This window comes from Ochotona curzoniae, unplaced genomic scaffold (assembly GCF_017591425.1).
Source record: "Ochotona curzoniae isolate NIBS_2020 unplaced genomic scaffold, NIBS_Ocur_1.0 scaffold_3223, whole genome shotgun sequence".
Classification (NCBI taxonomy): domain Eukaryota; kingdom Metazoa; phylum Chordata; class Mammalia; order Lagomorpha; family Ochotonidae; genus Ochotona; species Ochotona curzoniae.
Window position 1 is genome coordinate 15904705 of NW_024467108.1, and position 24425 is coordinate 15929129.

The 24425-nt window shown below is 38.3% G+C and overlaps 1 protein-coding gene across 2 annotated transcripts in view; it reads right to left on the reverse strand.

The window, feature by feature from the left end:
- Nucleotides 1-23061, reverse strand: part of NOX4 (NADPH oxidase 4) — a 139016-nt gene extending 115955 nt beyond the window's left edge. For both annotated transcript variants that reach the window (XM_040963985.1, XM_040963984.1), the window contains exons 1-2: nucleotides 22957-23061; nucleotides 22212-22307 (exon numbers count right to left, since the gene is read on the reverse strand). In XM_040963985.1, the coding sequence (XP_040819919.1) occupies nucleotides 22212-22307; nucleotides 22957-23013 (153 nt within the window). In that variant the 5' untranslated portion in view covers nucleotides 23014-23061. The remainder of the gene's footprint in view (nucleotides 1-22211; nucleotides 22308-22956) is intronic.
- Between the last annotated feature and the right edge of the window lie 1364 nt (nucleotides 23062-24425).

Sequence of the window (24425 nt, forward strand, 5' to 3'; positions counted from 1 at the left end):
ATGATCACTCCACCTCCAATTCTCGGCTCAATTTTGGATATTCATCACATTATAAAGGGCATAATTAAAATTTGTTTATAAATAAACAAAATTCATGTATAAAAAGTATGGTAGCAATGTGTAACTATTAGTAATTAATTTTATCCATTTAAAATAAACAATATTCTCTGAGTCTCCATGGAATACAACATCCCAAGTAGCCATGCATCCTTCAAGCTAATCATAACCATACTGCAACCTGTTTTCAAAGAATCCATTTCCTTTAGCATTGATGTAACTAATTTTTCTGGTGTTTTGGCATTTTGACAACAAATTTTAAGCAAAGCTCTCATCTATTGTCTAGTAGCATTTTTATTCCTTTTGTGAATCATAAGCAAACAAAACATGAGGTCACATCCTTACACTTGTCCCGGAGTAAGCAGAAGCAATCTTGTTTTAAGGATACTGACTAAGAAATGCATGCTTTACATCTTGAGTTTCTTCATGCACTTAGGATTCCCAATCTAACCCTTGGTAAGATAGCAAGCATGTTATGCAGGGTTTATTGTCAGCAGATGGAATATTGTTTCCAAAGGGAAAACATGCTAAGTCATTTTTATCAGCAAAGCAGTCATTTTTATTGGATGACACAATGTAAGCTATATGCTCCATTGGGCTATTTCTACTTCATGAGTTACAATATCTTAAGGACTATCTAAATAATGTTGCACATAAATTTCTTATCTCAAAAAACAAAATTACTTCTAAATGAGGGTAATGGGATTTTATTATTTATCTACGCCTCCGGAGAAGCACAGTAATTCTCATTTCTTTTGACCTTACATTTTGCATAGATGAAAATTCTAGCTCAAGGGATTTAAGATAAAAGTTTTGTTCACAATTATAATGAAGTAGAGCAACAAGTTCTTCAAAAACATCAGTTAAAACATCCATTTCCTTTGGGATTCCTTTTGGGATTCTTTGCCTCCCAGAAAATCCTTGCTTCTTTACTGTGTATCGTTGCATCTCTGGAAGTGTTTTATGGTTGTATTTACACTACAACATACAATAATTTAATTCAAATTCAAAATCTTAAATTTAATTCAAATTTAATTCTATTTAATTAAATCTTAAATTTAATTCAAAATATATTACTAGATATTCTACTTCTGGAGTATTTTACATAGGTTTTCTTTCTTGGTTTCTTTCTGGTGGGTTAATACTATATAAAAATGACACTACTGATTTTGCACATAAGATGCCTGCTATAATATTTCTTAATTAATCAGTTCTAATATAATACTCATTGATTTTCATGTTGTCTGAAAACAGAGGTAATTTCATTTCTTCTTTTATCTTTTGGATATCCCTTATTTCTTTCTCATCTTAATATTTTAATTTCTAACATTGTATTTGCAAAAGTGTTGAAAATGGAGAGACTCACCTGTTTTGCCTTCACTATGATGTAGAATGTGTCAAACACAGCCCTCATTTTGCTTAAGTACATTGCTTCTATACCTATTTTTTTATTTTATCTTGAAACAATGGGGATTTTGTTAAATGCTTTTTCTGTGTTTACTGAAATGATCAAATGGCTTTGGTTTATCCTTCTGTTAGTGTGATGAACTGCATTTGTCAATGTGTGTATGTTGAAATGTCCCTGCATCTGTAGAATATACTCCATTTGGTCATGATGTGTAATCTTTTTTAATGCATTATTGCATTCAATTTGCTTGAATTCTATGAGGATATCAATTTCTCGAACTGTTGACACTTGTTTTGTGACCTATTGCATGTCCTATCTTAGAGGAGGTCTGATGCACTACACTTGCTCAATCTTTTATATCAATCAGATATAATTAGCCTGTAGTTTATGGGATGTACAAAAATTTTCTTTTTCCAATTTATATTACAAGCATGAAAACAAGGTAAGTGGATGGTGTCATGAGGTCCTTGCCTCCGTGTGGCTCCAGATGTATTCCTGAGTTAATTATTGCTATTCCTTCGGTGATGCTCTTTCACCTCTCCCACTTCATACAGCTAACAGACAAGTTCTCTATGCTGCCTTGAGTAAAAATGCCATTTTGTCTGTGACACCTTTCCAAGGCCCAGATTTCATCCCTCCCTCTTATAAGCCTTCAAACACACCTCTTTTTCATTTGTGATGACACATTTAGTGCATGTTTCCTTCTGCTTATTTGCACTTTCCCCCCATATCTCTCATGGATTACTTTTTTATGTCATAATAGTTCACATATTTATTCACTTTATCCCATACAAAGTTTTTTTTTTTCAAGTTACCTTGTTTGTAGTCATTTGTTATAGTAGCCTTGAGAAATTAACTGACCTATCCAAGGCAGAAAAGTAAAAATATGTTTCTTTTGTTTTGTTTTTTACTTTTTTTTAATTGTTATTAACATTGTATTATGTGATACAGTTTTATAGGCACTGGGATTCCCCGCACCCCTCCCACAACCCTCTCCCCATTTATCCCATACAAAGTTAATCAGCAGTAACACAGCTAAGGAATAACACCCAAGCTACTGCTTATCCACGCGGACCTAAAAAAAATACAGGGTCTTAATAAAGAAAACTATTCCTAATAAGGACTCATGGAAAATAAGCTCTGACCAATGAAAACCAAAGGAAAGTAATTATGAATCAGATACATAAAGACAGCCTCATAAAGTAGTTTACACATATTTTCAGTGCACTTGTAGGTACACTTTATTGTCTGTGTGTCAATCAAAAGTGACTTCAGAAGTAAATCAAAATTATTTTATGAGTGAAACCTAAAGTCCTAATTAGAACGCTTATTTTTGTATCATTGAACACAATAACAGAGAAACGATGTTAGAAAAAATGGAGATCTCATAAGAACAAAGAACAAGCTTACTCTTAAAATTAAAAAAAAAATTGGGGCAGGTGTTATGGCATCAGGTAAACCTGCCATCACATAAGGATACCATCATCCCATGTGAGCTCAGTTAGTGTCAAAGCTATTCCAGCTCCCTGCTGATGGCCTGGAAAAAGCAGTGGAAGATGGCCCCAGCATTTATGTTCCTGGCATTTACCTGGGAGACCTAGATGAAGCTGCTGGCTCCTGGCTTCAGCCTGGCCCAGTGCTGGCATTACACTGGCTTTTGTGGCCATCTAGGGAGTAAAATCAAGGATGGTGGAGCTCTCTCTCTCTCTGGCTCGCACTCTCTTTCACACACACTCACACACACACACACACACACACACACACACACACACAGCACCTTCTGTTGCTGTGTGTGTGTGTGTGTATACAATTTCTGTCTTGAATTCTAACTTTCAAATGCATTAATAAACCTATTTTAAAGGGAATTTTAAAATGCCATTTCTGCACAGAAATTGATTTAAGAAACTGATTACTTGTTTTGATAAGCTTTCACAAAGAAATCAAAATGAAGAATATCTCATGAGCAATCAGAAAACAGTTGATGATAATTGACATGATTACTTCCTTAAAAGAAGTCTTAACGCACTAAGTCTGTGTTCTTGTGACATAACCAAAAACGCATGAATGTCCCTTCATGCCATCATAAATTATCATTCATTCCAAATGGTGCCCCGGAGACCTTGAACTATGAAGTAACTTCTGACTCAATTTGACCTCCCTTGAACAAACAAACAGCATCTCCAAAAAAATGCCGTGAGTTCAGAATTCATTCTAAAACTAAAATTCATCTAGTGGGATTTTTTTTGCAAGACACTAAATCAGACCACCAAAAATACAGAGTCCATCCTGACTTTACATGCAGATTTCCTTTTATTTAACTCAAATATTTCTTATCAGTTATATGCCATTATCCTTTAGTCTAACCTTTGTAAAAAAAAAAAAAAAGTTTTATCCATTTTCTATAAGAATAAGGTTTTTTCTTGAGAATATAAGTCAAAAGAGCATTTAGCTATCACAGAAAGAGAAGAAAACAATATTTTAAGGTGGTATTTCTATCTCAGTTTTGCCAACCTTTTCTGTCCTGTGCTAAATCCCTAGAGGGCAGAAGAAATTCACTTCTGGATTACATGTCTATCCAGCAAAGTTCAAGATCGACATAAATGGGATTTAAACTTGCACATGAGCATATCAGGGGTCGATGCTGTACAGCATACAGGTCACCAAACAGAAAGACAGGAAATGTATACCATAGGAACATCTATGAGTTCTACCAAGGTCACGTCTCTCTAGTACCTAGAACCAAACCAGTAATAAGCACTACTTTCATTTCCTCAACAAACTATTTCTGAAGAAAAACATATCAAGCTAAAAAGGATTTGACCTCACTGGCTAAAAGCATTGATGGAATGGAAATATTTTTGTAAAACTAATTCACCTATTAAATTACTGTTTAGATCTGCAAATCCCTTATCCTTCGCTTCTTCCTAGGGCACAACAACACAGTCTCCAGAGCAACAATCATTCGACTTTCTACCATTGCTACACCTTCCTCCTTCTACAGAAATAGCCATGCACAGGGATGAATATGATGGTTGTATCTGAACGCTAAGGGAGCACCTTCCACTGCTCACAACATGGTTGTAGCACATCTGATGGCAGTTACAGAGTATTTTGTTACCTCTTAGCAGTTCTCCACCAGAAATAATCATTCCAAAACCTTGCTTCGTTTCCTTCATCTTCAACCATTTTAAATTTCTCAACATTACTAAGAATTAACATCTAAAACACAGTATACAAAAAGTGTAAAAAAAAAAACCATAAATGTAACAACATCTCTTCACCTAATTAGGATTTTAATCAGACCATCCATAATGACAAAGATATAGATGATTAGATATAGAAGGACAGATGGATGGATACGAGTTACAAGGTGGGAGGAGGAAGAGATTTTCCATTCACTGGTTTACTTCCCCAAATAGCCACAGTGGGAGGTGGGTACTATGGCATAGTAGGTTAAGTCTTTACCTTCAGGGCTGGCATCCCATACGGGTGCCAGATTGACTCCCAGCTGCTCCACTCTCAAGTCATGCAAATGTGCCTGGGAGAGCAGAAAAAGATCTCCCAGGTCTAAGGGTCCGTGCATGCAATGGGGAGATGTAAGGAGAACTCCAGGCACCTAGTCTTGGACTAGCCCAGCTATAGCCATTGAAGCTATTTGCAAAGTGAATCAGTGGATAGGAGATAACTCTCTCTCTTTCTCTCCTCCCTCTTTGTCTTTCAACTTAAAATAAACAAATCTTTAAAAATATAGCCACAATAATCAGGGCTGGGGTAGCCTGGAAATCCATTTAGGATTTCCATGTATGTAGGGCAAGGGTCCGCATACTTGAAGCTCTTTCACTCTTCCTAGGAGCATTGGCAGGAAACTGGATTAGAGGTATAGCCACAGGGACTCAAACCAGAACTCTGATATAAGATGCTAACCTGACAAGCCTCAAGGGCCCTGTACCATAATACTAGTCCCCATGAGGACATACATTAAAACTCATATAGGACATGGTAATTTGATCTAGCATTATAGATGTAGACGCCCACATACCATATCAGAGCTCATTGGTTGTTTTCCACTCCTAACTTTAGCTTCCTCTTAGTGGAAAGTGGGAGGTCGTGGTGGTAATGAGAGAGGAACAGCAAAAGGATGGAATCCCCTATCCATGCATATCTATATCAAGAGGGAAAAACAAATAAATACTTATTTAATTTTTAAGAAATTAGATAATATTTCTAAGCCATTAGCAAGGATTTACAAGTAGATCTCAATTTTGAAACATTCTCAGTGGTAAAGATGTCTCCTGAAAGATACGAATATAACTTGTCATTAAAGAGAAGGAAATTAACACTTTTGGGACCTTTTACTTACTTCTTCTTCACGGTATTTATCCTTCCATTCTTTCCCTCACCAAAAAATTCCTATAAGAGAGACATTAGGTTGGCCCAGTACAATAGCCTAATGGTTAAAGTCCTCATTTTAAATGTACCAGGATCACATATGGACACCAGTTCTAACCCCCAGAGGACCGGCTTCCTATCCTGCTCCATGCTTGTGGTCTGGGAAAGCAGTCAAGGACGGCCAAAAGCCTTGGGACCCTGCACCTGTGTGGGAGACCCAGAAAAGTCTCCAAGCTCCAGGTTCTTGGCTTCAGACTGGATCAGCTCCAGCCGCTGCAGCCATTTGGGGAGTGAATCAGAGGAAGGAAGCGCTTCCTCTCTGTCTGTCCTCCTCTGTATACCTGACTTTCCAATAAAAATAATTCTTAAAAAAAAAAAGAGAGAGAGAGACATTAGGTTAAAAATATTTCAAGCTAAACATAGGTTAAACTAATTATCATCTTAGTTAAATTTTCAATAATAATATTTTTATCAATTTAATAAAATAATTCTCTATTTCAAATGGAGGGAACTTAGGTTCAGAAGGTTTTTATAATTAATTACCTAATGGTATATCTGTTATGAGACTTCCAGTCACATGAATTTGTTTCAATATCTCTGTTCTTTTTACCATATCATTCTTCCCATACCCCAGAATTTTCACAGGTATAACTATATTTGAAATTTTAGCTAATTGTTATTTCACACCAAAGAAAAGGTAATAGGAGACACTGGGTTTTAACACAAGTCTCAATAAATGCCATAGAGGACTTTAACAAACTTCATTTATATAACGTCTATGACTTAAACAAAATGCATTTTCTTCTTTCTTCATGGCACACTCAAGATTTAAAACAAAACAGTCTAAGATCCCTTTTTTCAAGCAAACCAAAATAAACAAAACCTTGTAGATTCATGCGAATTGTCAAAATAATTATTTGAATATTTTGACTTGATTCATGCTTTCATTTTTAAAAAAAAAGTACAATATCCAAATAGCTGAGCAATTATTTAAGTGATGGGGTACACAGTCCAAGTCAATCCCACCATCACAGAAAAATCCCCTGAGATATAACAAATAGAACAGAGACAGACAATGCCCAACAGCAAATATCATTTCTTAAGCAGAGGTGGAAAATTCATGTTGAAAGTCTACATTTTTGTGGTGTAATATGAGTCATTGTTTTCCAAGTTGTAATCCATTAGAATAGAACACTGATGGCATTGCTCAGTTTTCCCTTTGGATATTCTGAAGTTTGAGAAGAAAGAAAAAGAAAAACATAATCCTCACCTTTTGATTGCAGAACTCAACATATTATACAAATGTGGTTTGGGACTCACACTTTTTAAAGCAAAAGGATTAACAAAACTCAAGGACCAAAGTAATTTATTTGACTACTGTTTAAAGCCCTTGTCTATAGGCCTGTGGAACTTTCTTTTTACTTGTTGAATACTATGTTTGGTAATACATTAAGCTTATAATTATAAAGTAAATTGAAAGCATGCTATAGCAAACATTAAAGAGGAAAAAAAGAAAAAGAAAAAGGCATGCCAAAGGAAAGAGAACAGAAGCAGGGAAATTCTTAGAATTTTATCTATGAGACACATGACATGCTTGCTTTACATTAACTTTTTAAAAATGAACTTAAAACAATAACTTGACCAAGGAAAATCAATGAGATGTAAAAGCACTCCAATGTCATCATCTCATTAGAATTCTCAGCACTTCCTGTTTTCCTATTCCACAATTCCCCATCCTTCAGGTCCCTTCATCTACCTTGAAAGCCCAAGTTCCCATGTGAATTAACGCAATATGGAGTTTACTTAGGGTAGGATGTTAACAGAAAAAAACCAATAAGAAAAGGCTTAATGTGGGGGGAAAAAAAAAACTTAGCAAAGAGAATCAAAGTATAGCATGGGGAGAAAAAAAAAGGTATTCAATAAACAGACATTCCAGATCCTTCCAATGAACCTAAATTGCTCGGCTACAATAGGAGATCATTTTCCATTTTCAATAAATATTTGAAAATCCCATCACAAAGAACAGAATCAAAGGGCAGTCAGGATAGGTCATTTTTTAGTATGTCTTACCCTTTGTGTTTAATCTTTGTTTTTTTAACCTCAGGTACTTAAAATCTTTTCACACTGAGTATGTCACGGATTTCTTGTTTCCTTAAATTAGAACTGTGACAGTTTTGATTTTTGTTACAGATTTTTAAAAATTTTCTAATTTAAGAAAACCGAAAAATGTAATTTTTCTGTGGTGTCCTATATTGGACATTTACACAAAAACATTGAGCCTAATAAAGTTCACCTGTTCCTCAGGCTATCCAGTTTTTCTTTCAATTCTATTACCAGAAGTGAAACTATTTTCCACAAAACACTTTCACAACACACATATAAGTTTTCTTACATTACAAAATTATACTAAAATGTAATATCTGTAATTTGTTTTTATACATTAATGTCATTATTAAAAAAAACATGTCAAGATCTTCTGTACATCCAGCACCATAAATGTAGATATTGGATATTCAGGTGTGAATCCCGACTAATTTTTCACAAAGACATATTCTTTCATTGCTCTCTCCAAGCTTTCCTCAGTAACCTCTGAGGAGTTCAGTAATGGCACCACGGATGGAGCAGTAAAAACAGATGGAATGACAGCAGGAAGAAGCAACACACAACAATCATCCTTCACATTTGTGGTGTTCTCAGTTCTTCAAAGTATTTCCCACATACTAAGTCATAACTGCAGCATAACACTTGGATACAGGGTGCCTTCAGCACATTTTTCTTGGTTATAAAATAATGAAGTAAATTATTGCATAAAGCTGTGATGGATGAAAAGGTAGGAAATGCAAGAAGACACCTGGTGTCTAAGTGACCTTCTGATGCAAGGGGCTCTATGCTAGATACTTAATGGGAAAATTACTTAGAAATTGCATTCTTTACCTTCCTCTCATGAATAGATTTATCCTGGAGAGTGGTATGGAAAATGAAATAGGCTCTCCCAGGAGCTCAATGTAATATCAGGTCCATGACAAGATATCAGTGCTATTGCTATTATTTATTTTAAGATTCACAACAATCTCACAACTTAGGTAATATTTTTGTTTGCCTGTTGAAAATTACAATGCTGAGTGAAAATCAACAAAAATATCAATTCATGCCTTTTTTTTTAATTAAATGAGTTCTACTTCTAACTGAAATTCCACCAAGTAATTAAAGCCAAGTTGATTAGAAAAAAAAAAAATTGTGCCAATGACAAGTAGCATCACATGGCCTTCTTTCATCAAGAAAGATGAGGGAAGCAGCCAGAATTCAACTAAAGGACCGAAACTGTAATGTTCCACTGAACCAGCAAACATACAACCTCCTCACCACATATGTGGGCATTAGGCACTCCAGTGAGCATTGTAATACCAAAACAAAGGTTGAATCTCCCTGACCTAGATGCCATCTGCTCTAAGCACTACAAATTCCTAGCATTTTTATGTCTCTAAATTACTTTTAATGTTCATACTTGAAGACACAAATATTTTATAAAATTACTATTTAGTACTATTCAGAATTAATACCAAAACCACTATATATCTATTTATACTAGTAATTAATATTTGCTGAGTACACATGTATGAAATGCTAAATATTTTGTTTTCTCATATAATCCTCACAAGCTGACAGTAAGGTTTAAGCCCTCCTGCTTAGATTTCCCTAATTTAGAGCAGTAATTTGCCAAAGTCATAAAGAAAAAGAAATACTTAAGCTTTAATTCAGATTCATATTCCTATAGCTCCAAAGCACAGGAGCTTTTGAATAATAATTTGTGATCTGCTCGTCTCTTGAGAATTATCTAGTCAATCTGAAAATGAATTTTTGTGATAAAGGCAATGCTTAGCATCATGGACATAAAGGAACAATAAACAAGAGTTACAAGTCTTACTATTCACATTGAATTCACACTCAGTCCCTAAAGAAGATATTTTACTACACTAGTTTGTCAATCAAATGAGATAAGTCAACTAGAACAATCCTGAAGGTTGCTATGGCATTCCACGGTTGCTATAGGTTCTTCTCCTTCCAGGCTGAATGCTCCCCAAGGGAAAACACATAAGATAACTAATACTGAGACTACTATTACTGGCTTCAGCACTGTCCAAGGTAAAATAACTCCTCAAAATTCACTGTGTTCTTCCTCTGGCAGTGAGTTCCATGAAGTAATACTCATTATGACAAGATCTAAATAATTACAATGAAATACTGATACTCCTCCCTCTGGGGTGCTAATTTTTTTTTAATTTTCTTCTCTGAGATCATGGAAGGACTAAAGCACTGTGTATGAGCAATGTTCAAAACAATGTAGGGTGGGGCTAGGACTCAAGTTCTAAAAACAACTTATCAGGAACATCACAACACCTTTGTAAATGGGCCTAGGAAGGACTCATACACAATGCCATTCTGGAGTGCTGGTGTTCAACTGGGCTTCTAGCATGCGGAGGATGGAACTACATGAAAATCAGACTAATTCTTTAAAACCCAGATTTCATTTTCAAAGGACTATGGAAAAAAGTTGATATGCATTACAGGTTGAATTCCTCCCATTTCAAATTGGTATGTTGAAGTTTTTACATGGAGTGCATGAAAACATGACTATAAATGGAGATTGTCTTCAAAGAAAAAGAAAGTCTTTGGATTGGACCCAATTCCAATATGACTGATGTCCTTGGAACAGGAAGAGATTCATGAGAATACACACAGACACAGAAGATCATGTAAATACAGTGGGAAAAGACAGCCATCTATATCACAAGAGAAATGCCTGTGAAGAAATGAACTCTCCCAAAACCTTGACGTTGGATTTCTAGCCTCAAGAACTGCTGAGGAAACAATTTTCTCTTTTATTGCAAGCCACATTGGCAAGTTAATACAATAAGTAACAGTTGAAATAAGACAATCTAAATCGGTCTCATCTTGAAAAATAATCCCTCTACCATATTCTCACGTTTACCTTAGATCAAGCACTTGTTAACAGATACAAAAGCACACAACAGGATGGACATACACACAACATCTTACTGACAGCTATTCTGGTAGGATAAGGACCTTAGATAAGAGTGAAGAATTTCAGGTTCTGACACTTTCTGCCTCAGAAAATCACAAAAGAGTTTCAAGCATGGTTTTTCAATGTCAGGCAGAAGTGGGCTCAAACTGGGAAAAGTTATCTAACGACTCAGTTTCTCAATTCTATAAAAAGTGATCATTCTTGTCTCCCAAAGTTGTTGGAAGGATTTAATTAAATATAAGATCATATGAGATTATAAACAATCCAAGAGCTGTGTCTGATCCAATACCCATAGTAAATACCCATGACTTAACATTTCACTGGTTTGGGCCGACCAAAACGGCAAATTATTATGGTTCAATCTAATATCAATATTGCATGGAAGCATAAAAAAATGCAATGACTCAAACAAAATGTCTGCCAAGAGATGAGTGGATGGCAAAACGTGGTATACATGCACAATGGAATACTATTTGGCCTTGAACAAAAATAAGGCAACCCTGACCTTGGCAATTGCACAGGCAAACCTGGAGAACATCATGTTCAGTGAAATAAGCCACACAGAGATAAATGTCACATAATCTAACTTACAGTTAGAATCTAACAAACTAGAACAGTAGGTATCCAGAACTGGGGATGAAGGAGTTAAGAACTAGAACTAATAGCAATATATTGCTTTGTTGAAAATTCCTGATAGTAAATTTTAGGTATTCTTATCAGAAAATACTAGCATACAAGATCATGCATGTATAAATTACCTCAATTTAGACATTCCACAACACATACATATTTCAAAACAGCGTGTTGTACATGATAAACGTATATACACACATAATATTTATTAAAAAAAAAAAAGAATACATGTTCTGCACCAGAGACATCAGATATTAACCCTACCTCTGTTACTCACTAGTAAGTTAAAGAACATTTACAATTTCTCAGCTACAAAATAAATAATTAAATAAAAATATTTCTCCCACATGATAGATGAAACAATAAAATAATCTGCTCACAACTCTCACATACAAAAACAGATATAGAATGTCAAAAATTTCATTTCTTACTGGTCGAAACAGATAATGGTATTTTCCAAGACTGTTGGAGATGTTATTATAAAACCTACAACAATATCATAATAGAATGCCGCAAAGATGTCCTAATCTTTTTACCCCAATGGTTTGAAAAAAACATGTTCACATAATACAGCAGAGTATATAGCACTTGAAGTCAAGAACACGGGCAGTTCTCACCAATTTTAACCTGCTACACTAACAAAATTATTACTCAGATCTGAAAATCTCTGAGTCGTCCTTACTTAAATTCTGTGTTGTTTTGAATGCCATTAACAAGATAATTTTATAGCCAATTACAATAAAGACATCTGTGCTCTAGGAATTGAGCTCCAGAATTCTGATAGTAGGAAAAGAGAGGGGCCCGGTGGCATGGCCTAGCGCCTACAGTCCTCGTCTTGAATGCACCAGGATCCCATATGGGCACCAGTTCTAATCCCAGCAGCTCCACTTCCCATCCAGCTCCCTGCTTGTGGCCTGGGATAGCAGTTGAGGACGGCTCAAAGCCTTGGGACCATGCACCCGTGTGGGAGACCTAGAAGAGGTTCCTGGTTCCTGGTTCCCGGCTCCAGATCAGCACAGCAATGGCGTTTACAGCTCAATTGGGGAGTGAATAATCAGATGGAGGATCTTCCTCTCTGTCTCTCCTTCTCTCTGTGTTCTGACTTTGTAATAATAATAAATCTTAAAAAAAAAAAAAGAAAAGAGAAATAATTTAAAATAAAAGTCTTCTAATCCCTTAACAAATTTCTGAGACAAGTGCAAACAACCACAATACTGCAGTATATTCTATCTGAAGAAAAAAATCAATAACTGTCCTTTACTTCCTAAACTGCTAAAAATGCTGAAACCACTCTACTAAAAATGAAACGTCAGTGGTCTGATTAGTTTAAGGATTAACATGTCCATCTACATGTACACACAGCTGTTCATTACAGCAATCTAGTATCAAATTCAGAGGATCAAAAGACCAAATAGTGGCAAGCCATTAATTCACTGGATGATAGTGAGTGAATAATATCAGCTTCATTTTTCTATTTTGGAAAGCAAGAAAGAAATCAAAGTAAAAGTATCAAGTTTCCTTAAAAAATATAAAACGCTTGACATCACTATTATAAATAAATGAAGAATGTAGTCTCATCGTTCTGTTTAAGAAATTAGAAAAAAATCCATGTAAAGATCTCAAAGTCCCCTTCCATTTCCAAACTTCCATGAATTGCTATCTATTGTAACTAGACAAAGAATGTAACGTGACTTTAATATAACTCATTTCACCTAAGAGGAAGCAAATATGTTTTCATTATAACATATGCTAACATTTTATTATATTCATTATATTTCATTATAGCAAATGTTTTTCAAATAGCTTTCTGTTAAGAGTAAGGACTAACAGTAACACATGGCTAAGAAAACGCCCTGCCTAGAGAAGGCACATCACACGCCTGGGCTGTTCCAGGTAGTGATTTTATAATCTAAGCAATGCAACAGTCAATGATCAAACTTCTTTAAACGGCCACCGAAAGCATGTATCCTTTCTCAGCAGAATCCAAGCTGCTTACCCTGCTGTGAAACCAGCACTGACTAAATCTTAGGTCCATTTGTCCAGACTCTGCCAACCTTCAAAAACAATTCACTGCACTTGAGATTTTTGTCTCTGCAGAATGGCATGCTATAACTGATTAGGGCTCTGCGAGGGCGATGACTGACCGAATCAAGATCATCACTGTGATTTCACTAGGAAGTTAGAAAGAATCTGAGTGCTGCCAGTCTTCCAAATAACTGAAGTATCTCAGTAAGAACTTACAATTGCATATGATCACTGGCATAAAAAGAGTACTTGTAAGAAAAAGCTGGAAAATCAAATCTCATCATAGCACCAAAAGAATAATTAACTTGAAAACTGTACTCTATATCTCTATGCTAATTTGGGAAGAAACAAGATATAAAATTAAGAAACACTGAATCTGGTATCATAAAATGCATTTTCCTCAATTTTATCAATTAAAATATCAAAAATAGGTGCATGTGAATACAAGGGCTTCAACGGAACTGCTTTGTAAATTATCACAGCATTTCAAAAAATAGTAAACAATTTCTCAGGGTTGCTCACAGCTATCCTTTTATACTAAAGTATACATTAACTATATCTTCTATTCCTTGAAGTTACATAAATATGTCATCTTAAGCAATCAATGAAGTCCTATATTAAACGGTTGTTAGGGCCGATATAGGAGTTCCAAGTTTGTGTTTTTTTGCTTTGTTTTTTGTTTTTGTGGTTTCGTTTGGGCTGCACAAATTAACTCAGACGCTCACCAACCGTGAGCATATGGCTTCCCAGTGTCGGTCACTCCAATCTGAGAAGCAATAATATTGATGAAAACTCCTACTGAAACATAGTAACCCCAAAATTATTTTATTTTCCAACACTTCAAATCTTATTTTCCTTGCCAGTTATTTTTTTTTAACAATTATCTATTTTTATTACAAAGTCAGATATACAGAGAGGAGGAGAGACAGAGAGGAAGATCTTCCGTCCGATGATTCACTCCCCAAGCGAGTGCAACAGCTGGAGCTGAGCCGATCCTAAGCCGGGAACCAGGGACCTCCTCCGGGTCTCCCACACGGGTGCAGGGTCCCAAAGCTTTGGGCCATCCTCAACTACTTTCCCAGGCCACAAGCAGGGAGCTGGATGGGAAGTGGATCTGCTGGGATTAGAACTGGCGCCCATATGGGATCCTGGTGCATTCAAGACGAGGGCTTTAGCCGTTAGGCCATGCCACCGCGCCCATCCTTGCCAATTCTTATGTGACTCTTTTACTCCTTAATTTTCTACTCAGAACCAAAAACTAAAAAATGGACACTCCAGATAAGTGTGTCTTTTTCCTTCATTCTCAAAGGCTCCCCTTTCAGAACACCCAAAGATTAGGCATAAATTAGAGATTTTTATAGTTTGACATGAACAACTATAGCCTCAACTTATTATTCAATAGCAACCCTGTTTTGTGGAGGAGGACAAAGATTACTATCTGTTCTGATGTATTTGTCCTGGAGCAGTTGGTGTGTTGACTGCTTGGATGTTTAAAGCAAAATGATGAATGCCTATGGTCAGGAAAGCAGAATGGGTCTCCCAATATTTCTACTTGTATTTCCCAAAATGGAAGCTCTCAGTCATAGGTAGCAACTGTGTATGTGAAATCTGTCTTCAATCACCAATGAACCAGGCTTTCTAATCATATTATTTTAAATCTCGATTTTAAAACTAGCTATCATTTGTTCTGGAGAAATGTTTAAGCATGTTTGGAACAACTTTAGTATGTAACCATACTTTTACACTTGTAAATTTACCAAATCTAAACAAGTTCAGGTACTTCTGATAAAAATAAAAAGGTTAAATTACGGCATGTTTGAAGTATTGAATATCTGCCATATTCCAGATAATCAGAAAGGAAATATTTCACTAACAGAAAAATTTAGCCTTGTGCTAGTATACCCATCTCCCACATTAGAGTGCCTGTGTTTGAGTTCAGCACCTGCTCTAGTTCCGGACTCCAGCTTCCTGCTAATGTATAGCCTGGCACTCCGTGAGGATGGCTCAAGCAACAGAGTGCCTGACACTCACTTGGAAAATTTGGATTGTTTCCAGCTTCCAATGCTCGCCCCGTACCACTATCACTGCAAGCACCTGGGGAAGGAATCAGCTGATGGGAGCTCTGTCTTTCCACTTTTCTTGCTCTGTAACACATATTCTAGAAATAAATATTGCCAGTTTGGACCACGTTGTTGCAAATGGCAGGATTTCATTCTTTTTAATGGCTGAGTAGTATCCCATAGAGCAATGTGCCTTAGTTTCTTTAACAACCCAGGTTGTTTCTATTATTGTGGATTATGCTTCTGTAAATATTGGGATTCAGGTTGTTTTCTCATGTGTGGTGGTCTCAGCTTGAGACCGTTGTGCTCAATGAAATAAGTCAATCCCAAAACACATATGTTCTCTCTGACATAAAACATCTTTTACACAAAATACAAAACAAGATATTAAGGAGTCCACACATATATTCTCATTAACAAACAGTCTAATGGAGACTAGAACACTGGACAACAAAAAGAAGACCTGCAATAAAACTGTTAACTATACTTTGACAACAAGATCCTAGATTCTCTAACATTGTCTACACCTACAATGTCATAACATACCTAAAGAGCAGAATGCTGGATTTGTGACTGTAGCAGAAAGACTATATTATTGTAAAATATAGGAGATACTGGGGAGGGGAAAAGGAGGAGGAAGGAACAGAAAGGGAAGGAAAAGGAAGAGAGGAATCCCTGTACGTACAAAACTGTATAATGGAAAACAATAAATGAATAAATAACTATCTCAGCAATTGCTAAGTGTTGACTGTGTCAAAATAATGATGCTTTGTGAGGCCAGGGTCACAGAGAAGAGGGTATGCGCACTTCCTGGACTGCATCTCACCATTTACTGTCTGCACATACTAGATGTGTTGGCTGTGCAAAGCAAGACCTTGGAATAGCCGAGAAAACCACAGTGGAGAGTGTTTCTCTTCTGCTTTTTCTGTCAAGACCTAGGGAAGTGGAGGCTGTGCCCATGCTCCCAGAAGAGAATTAGTTACTTCACACTGTCACTCAAGACACCCGTCATCAGCCAAGATACCCGGATCCTCCCATGACTCTACCTAGGTTCATGACTGTAAGGAAAAAAAAACAAAGTTAAGAACCCAAGCCATTTCCCTAAAGCCAGTGGCCATTTGACACTCCATTTCTGTACATCTTTGTGGTCAGTGCTATCCTATCACTTTGCTTTAAAGAAAGATTCCATTATATCTACACTTACTTCCTATCATTTTACTTCTTTTTTTTTTTTAAAGGTTTATTTATTTTTATTGGAAAGGCAGATATACAGAGAAAAGGAGATACCGAGAGGAAGATCCTCTGTCTGCTGATTCACTCCCCAAGCGGCATCAATGGCCAGAGCCAAGCCAATCAGAAGCCAAGAGTCCGGAGCCTCCTCCGGGTCTCCCATGCAGGTGCAGAGTCCCAAGGCTTTGGGCCATCCTCAACAGCTTTCCCAGGCCAAAAGCAGGGAGCTGGATGGAAAGCAGGGCCGCAAGGACCAGAACCGGCACCCAAATGGGATCCGGGATTGTTCAAGGCGAGGACTTAAGCTGCTAGGCCACTGTGCCGGGCCCTCCTAACACTTTATTTCAACATTAAGGTGAGGAAAGAACCCACTTAGCTTTGCTGGTAACACTTTGATCTCACTTGGTTAAATTATATATTCAAAAATACCATGGATTTCTTTTTGCATAGTTAATTGCTTCATCGAAATTCTGTATTATACATGTGATTTGTATTCTATTTAAATACAGAAATATTGACAAATAGTAACATTAATCCGTGGTATTAGTACTTGAAATTGGCCAGTGGAGCATTATAAAATAAGGAGAAAACGGAGTCCATAAAACTGAACACAAGGGCCCGGCGGCATGGCCTAGTGGCTAAAGTCCTCACCTTGAACGCGCCTGGGATCCCATATGGGCGCCGGTTCTAATCCCAGCAGCTCCACTTCCCATCCAGCTCCCTGCTTGTGGCTCAGGAAAGCAGTTGAGGACAGCCCAAAGCTTTGGGACCCTGCACCTGTGTGAGATACCCGGAAGAAGTCCCTGGCTCCTGGCTTCTGGATCGGTGCTGCACCTGTCATTGTGATCACTTGGGGAGTGAATCATCGGACGGAAGATCTTCCTTTCTGTCTCTCCTCCTCTCTGTATATCTGACTTTCCAATAAATAAATAAATCTTAAAAAAAAAAAAACTGAACTCAAATCCTAGCTCTGAAACCAATCCTCCTACAGCATTTGAGGAGTAAATCAGTGAATCAACGATTGACCAATCTAGTTCTCTTCCCCTGCCTTTCAAATAAAACAAAGAAAATTGGAAGTGAGAATATTTCCCCAGCTTAAACAAATGTATGTAACATACCAGGCATATCAAAAGTATAAATAGTTGAATAAGTAATTATTTTATAATAGAAAATAAATATTTCAGAAAATTACCAAGAATCGACTGTTTCTCAAAGTCTTTGTCTTTTACAAATGGGATAGATTTTGTGGCCCCTTCCTGCCCATAACAGTAGTCCAATTTTGTTAACACTTTACATTTTACAGATGAATGAAAACAACCTTTGTATTCAATCCTATGTTAAATGTTCAGCAAATGGGAACAGTTTCTATTTGTGTTTTAAAGTAATATAAGCAAATTAATTTTCAGAAATGCATAATGATTTCTACAAACCTGAAATTAGCCTACAGGAGAACTGTTCTGTTCTCTTCAGGACTTCTAAATGTGTACCATGGTGGAGCTAAGTATTTGTGGATGCACTTGTCTAAGCCATATAATTAATAATTATTAAAGATATGGAAGTCAGCACTATCATTTTGCTGTTAATTCTCTCATTGCTGTATTTCTTTGCAATAGGAAAAATGTAGCCAAATTTATTCTATGATACAAAACCAAAATAGCAGAATTAGAAAAGTCTTAATACAAATAACATCAAATGTTCATTCATTAAGTAATCAATAGAACTGTAGCTGTTTTTATACTAAAAAAAAATTACAGAATCCAAAATGGTTTAGAAAATTCAGGAGGTTAGTATTTGAGCGCAGCGGGTGAAGCCACCACCTACAACACACCCAATGTCAGCACCCATTCGAACCTCAACTGCTCTACTTCTGGTCCAGCTCCCTGCTAACTGCCACTAAAAGCAGCAGGGGATGGCTCAAGTGCTTGGAGCCCTAGCTCTTACCTTTGGCCTGGTCCAGCACTGGCCACTGCAAGCATTTGGGGAGTGAACCAAGAGATGCAAAGTATCTATTTCTCCCACTTTCTCTCCTTTTTGCCTCTCATCACCTGTCTCTATAACTCCAGATTTCAGAGAAATAAACCTTTGGAGGAAAAAATTCATAAGCAGTAATTACTGCAAAGTGACTATTTTAGAAGGCACATTTCATCTTTCAGCGTGATGTTGAAAAGATGAGAAGACTACTGCTTTCCATAGCAAGTCTTGATAATTGTTCCATCCTGACTCAGAAGCTTAAAGATCAACATATTATAGTCATTGGGTTTTGATGAAAATTAATTTATAATCATCTGACTGCTTCAATCTACTTTCTGTCCTTTTTGTTCCTAGTCTTCTATTTCTTCCATCTTTAAAATGTTTCTTCACTCCCCTTTGCACAATATTTATCAAGTCTATACTATGTGCCGTAGACCTTGAACCTCATAAACTTGTCATTTTTTAAAGATATTTGTTTGATTAGGAGGGCAGAAAGGAGAAGGGGAAGAAGGAGGACACTCCTCTGCTATTTCTCTCCCCAAATGCTCAAAATGGCCAGGGCTGGTTGGGTCAGAGCCAAAGTTGGACAGCAGAAACTCAGCCCAAGTGTCCTGTGTGACACGTGACAACTCCCTTGCTAGAGTCATCACCACTGTCTCCCACTGTCTACAGTGGCAGAAAGCTTCAGTCAGGAGCCAGAGCCAAGAATCCAATCCCAGCACTCTTCCAGTGTGGGAAGTGAGCATCTTCTCCACCAGGGACTAACTTCCTAGCTCCACACTGTCACCCTCCCTTAAAGGAAGCACTTAAGTAGAATGAAAATAGACACGTGGAACATATTCCCGTGAGTTTTCACTTCCCATCCAGCTCTGTTTGTGGCCTGGGAAAGTGGAGGAAGGCAACCCAAAGGGTTTGGCCATTACACTTGAGTGGGAGACCCAGAGGAAGCTCCTGGATCCTGGCTTTAGATTGGTTTAGTTCCAGCCTTCCAGCCACTGTGACCATTTGGGGAGTGAACCAGTAGACAGAAGATATTTCTCTCTGTCTCTCCTTCTCTCTGTAAATCTACCTTTTCAACATAAATAAATAAAAATAAATAAAATGAGCCTTACATCCCATTTCCAAGAACTTGCTGAAGTTTCATTGCGTGTGTTGTAGGAGGACATTGCGACCCTGGAAGGTCAGGGAGCACAGGATTGCAGTTCATTGGACAGTATTTGCATGACAACAACCAAATGGCTACCTTTGTATAAACAGCATGTAAATGAGAACACCTGGTGTAATATACAAAACAAAAGGAATCCCAATCAAGAGAAGGAAACAGTATGGACTCTCAGTGTATAAAGTCTGATCCCCCTAATAAACTTCGGCTTTGACCATTAGTCAGGGTCCACGCATGTTATTATCGGCTTCGTGCACCAAGTCCATCGCTGCGGGACAGCAACAAGTGGTGCCTGAAGAGCAGTGTGTAATCTTAATCACATTTTACCTATCATCTGAAATTCATATATATAGCATCCAAATTGCTGGATTCAAACATAATTATTTTTTAAAAGAAGTTATTTTAACTTATTCTATGTCACAGAGTTAAAAATCCAAAGTTCAGACACTGCTTTCCAAGTTATTGCAATGTTTCCAGTATTAAGATATTATATTAACACAAATACCACTTAATCCAGAGAAAATTTTGCCATCTTAACTTTCAAGAGGTTTTTCCAAGTTCAAGTTATATAATAGGTCAGATCAAGCTCCCACTGGAAAGCTTCCTGTTCATTAACTCAGATTTAAAGAATTTCCAGTAACAAATAAAATTACAGACCAATAGATCTAGTGGCTACTAGAGAAAAAAATAAAACTTGTGTTTTTTTAAATCAAATTCTAATTATTTGTTGATTTTTCGATTAGACTGTAAGCAATCTGAGGGAGGGAGGGAGATGTTATACTCTATGCACCTATTTGAATAGCACAGCTTTCATAAGTTTCTGAATTGTTGGTGAAAGGTTGGAAGGAAGGAAAAAACGGATGCGGAAAGGATGAGGAAGTGGGAAAGGAGAGTTACCAATAAAGGTCAGGCATTGTGACACTGTCAAGTTCTCAGCTGGGACATACAAATCCCACACTGGAGTGCTGGTTACACTCCTGGCTCCTCTCCTCCTCACCCTGGTCCACGCTGACATGCCACGACAGCACAAGTTGGTTCCAGTACATGAGTTCCTGCACTCACATGAGAGACCCAGATTGGGTTCCAGGCTTCTGGTCTTGCTTAGTTTAGACCTATCAGTTGAGGTCATTTATTGAGTGAACCACTGGACAGAATCTCTCTTTTACCCTCTCTCATCCTTTCTCCAAGACTCTTTCAAATAATTTAAAAATATATATATCAACCAATTGAGTTTGTCTTTAAGATATCTCTCAATGTATTAGTTAAATCCACAAATATTAAACTTCAAAATCATATAAATTATGTGACAAGCAGATCATGAGAAATAGCACTTTGCAGTGCAAAACAAAAAAATGTTTCAATTAATTCAGCAACAACTTATTGCAGCCTTTAGATGTACCAGTTAATAATGTAGTTCTAAGGTTTAAAAGGTAAGTCAGTATAGCTAAACACAAGAGAGAGAAATGGTTGCACTGAATACATCTGAGCTAAGCTTAAATAATCATCAAACCATGAGAAGCACACCAATAACAAAATTCCGCTTTGGCAGGTATAATACCATTTTTGAGATGCTTTCGACATTTTTGCTTCTTCCTTAAAAAGCACAATCTCCTTAAACAAAATAAGATGTCCTTGATAATGCTGTTTTTGATAAGGCGTCAAATAAGATTTGAAAGATCAGACAATAGATAAAAAGAGAAAAAGCCAATGTCAAACAAAATGTTTTTGTGCCACTTCATTCTAATATTAGTACAAAACACTGCCACAGACAAGTGTCTGAAAAATGTCCAGAAAGGAATAACCCGTGGACACAGAGTCTGCGGGAACTGTCAGTGAAAGCAAACAGTGCAGAAGTGCTCTGGAGAGCGCAGGGGCAGGCTGAGAGCCTGGCTCGGTGAGAGCTGACAGCCTGTCCTGGCCATCCTCCGCGAAGCAATCCTCAGAGCACTTAGGCGGCTGGCAGAATGCACCAACTTGGCTGGGCCACTAATGCCCTCGTCCTGCAGACCCATTCTTTTCACTTTCATAGAGTTTGGTTCTTAAAAGAATCAGTCTTTCTAGTTTGCACAAGAGCAAAAGATAAGTCATGAAAGCTAGACCGCTAAAGAGGCCAACAGATGCTCTGAAAGAGTACAATAAAACCGCCTTGAATGACTGGAAGAGCTGACCAAGCCTAAAGCCTAAGTTTGCAGCGTGCACCCCAACCCACTAGGTCACCCAACTTTTACTTACGCCTAACATCTGGTGTAGGTAATGGTACTCAGGCCCTTGGTTATACAGCAGGAAGGTTTTCCAGAAAAGCAGGCCATTCAGGGAGAGCCAGGTGAGCTAAATCAACAAGGCAGAGAGAAAACAATTAAAAATATGAAAGTATGTGTCACCTGATGAACGGAGACCACACGTGCATCCCCTGGATAGAGGGCTTTCAACGGGATCCCAACTGGTAACTACAGAAAGCGTCTGCAACAAACTAGCAAGACGAAATGCACTCTAACCTTACTGTTCCCCTGCACCTGAGATGAAGTGTTTGGGTTGCAGTTAAGCCCATTAAGTGATCTACAGACACTCCCCAAAGCCCTACCCTCACTCCTTGCAGAACAAAAGGAGACTTAAGAAATGAGAGAAGCCATCCTGTTCCAGCAGCCTGGGACAGCGGCGAAGGGGGCACGAGTGTTTAAAGGGTTGAAAACAAACACACAAAAAAAAGCTGTGTTCACTTAGAGTGACCTCTTCTTCCTCTAATCCGCTCAACCATCCCTGTGAAGGGAAATTCCCATGCACTTGGAGGAAGGGGAAAAAAATCGTTATTATTTCCAGATTTTATCAGCGTCAAGTTTTATTAGTTGAAACCATTCGAACGGCAGACCAAGCTCCCCCTTCCAACGTCCCGCCCGCGCACTCTCAGAGAATGAATTAAAGCCTCCGCTTGGAGAGACAGACGAAACGCCCGCCAGGGCCGCCCCGCGCGCCTTCCTACCAGACAGAGGTGCTTAACCCCTTCGTTGGCCAGCCAGCTCCTCCAGGACACAGCCATGGCGCCGCGCTCCACGCCGGGCGGCCCGCGAGGCGCGCGCGGCGGTGCGGGCAGGAGGCGGGGACGTGCGGCGGCGGGCACCGAGGGTCAGAGGCTGAGGTGGAAGTCCCGAGGCGCGGCGCCGGGCCACCCGGGCGGGCTGCAGGACCCGGGGGGCGTGCGCGGGGCGTGCGCGGGGTCGGCGAGCCGGAGCACCGCGGCGGAGCAGGCAGAGCAGGCGGAGCGCGCCGCCGAGTCGGCCCTTTGTCTGGGGGCGAGCCTGTTGTTGTGGCTGCAGCCGCTCAGGATGTCCCGGGAGGGAAGCTGGAGGCGTCCCCCGCAGTCTCTCAGCCGGGCCTGCCCAGCACCCTCAGAGATGCGGAGAGTGACACGCACAGCTACTGCATCTCAGTCACACACACGCACATCCAACTAGTTCTTTGGGACCGGTCTGTTTCTCCCCCCCACCCCACCGCCAACCCCAAAGAAAGTTCCAAAGAGCCTTTTTAAAGAAATCTGAGCCGGAAATAGCCTTTTGTGTACCGGTGGCCCCATTCCGACGCCCACTCAGTGGTTGACCCCACCCCCGAGCGTAGGTCCCCCGCCCCCAGTCCTCCCCCAGCCCCACCCCGTCAGGTACTGAGGTAAAGCTTTTCAGGGGTTGCTTGACAAAGTCCAGCGAGTTAACGGTTAAAGTTGAGGTAATTCTCAGCGTCTTTAGGGAATCCCAGATTCACTCTAGTTAGAAATTGCTTTTACTACCTAGTTTCAGAGTTTTAGAGTTAGAGAATTCCTCTCAGACTTGAATCGGAGGCCCAGTGAAGGCTGAGAAATGGGGGATTGAACCGGCTCACCACGCACACGAAAAAGTGAAGAGGACCAAAATAATTTAGCCACACAGATGAATGATGAAAAAAAGGTTTGTTCAGTAAAGCCAAAAACTTTCTCAAATTTAATAGCTAACAGGTGATGGAAAAGTTCTCATGCCTTTCAAGCTGGTATTTTTTTTTTTCAACTTTTAATGAATTTTTCAACACTGGTCCTAGCATGTAATTGAATCTAAAATTTTCTGAAATCATATTGCCCTTCCATATGCAATGTATCCCAAACAATTTAATAAAATGACTAATAATAACAAACTCCAGTTTGAAACTGCAGTGAATCCATGTCAAATTCCAGTTAGAGTTCACACAATTTCCTATGGCCCATCATTTCTTTCTTTAAATATATGATCTTCCTGTTTTGTGACCAAATCCTGGAAACTGCCTCATCTCTTTCTGAAACAAGAGAGTATATTATTGATAAATGATACCATACATGTATTGTCCGTGCAATAACTAAATGAGTAGAGAAACAATGCATGGAGTTTCCAGGTAGTATAAATATTTGGTGAGGTAAAATTCTAGAATATCGCAGTGCTCCTAGGACTTTGA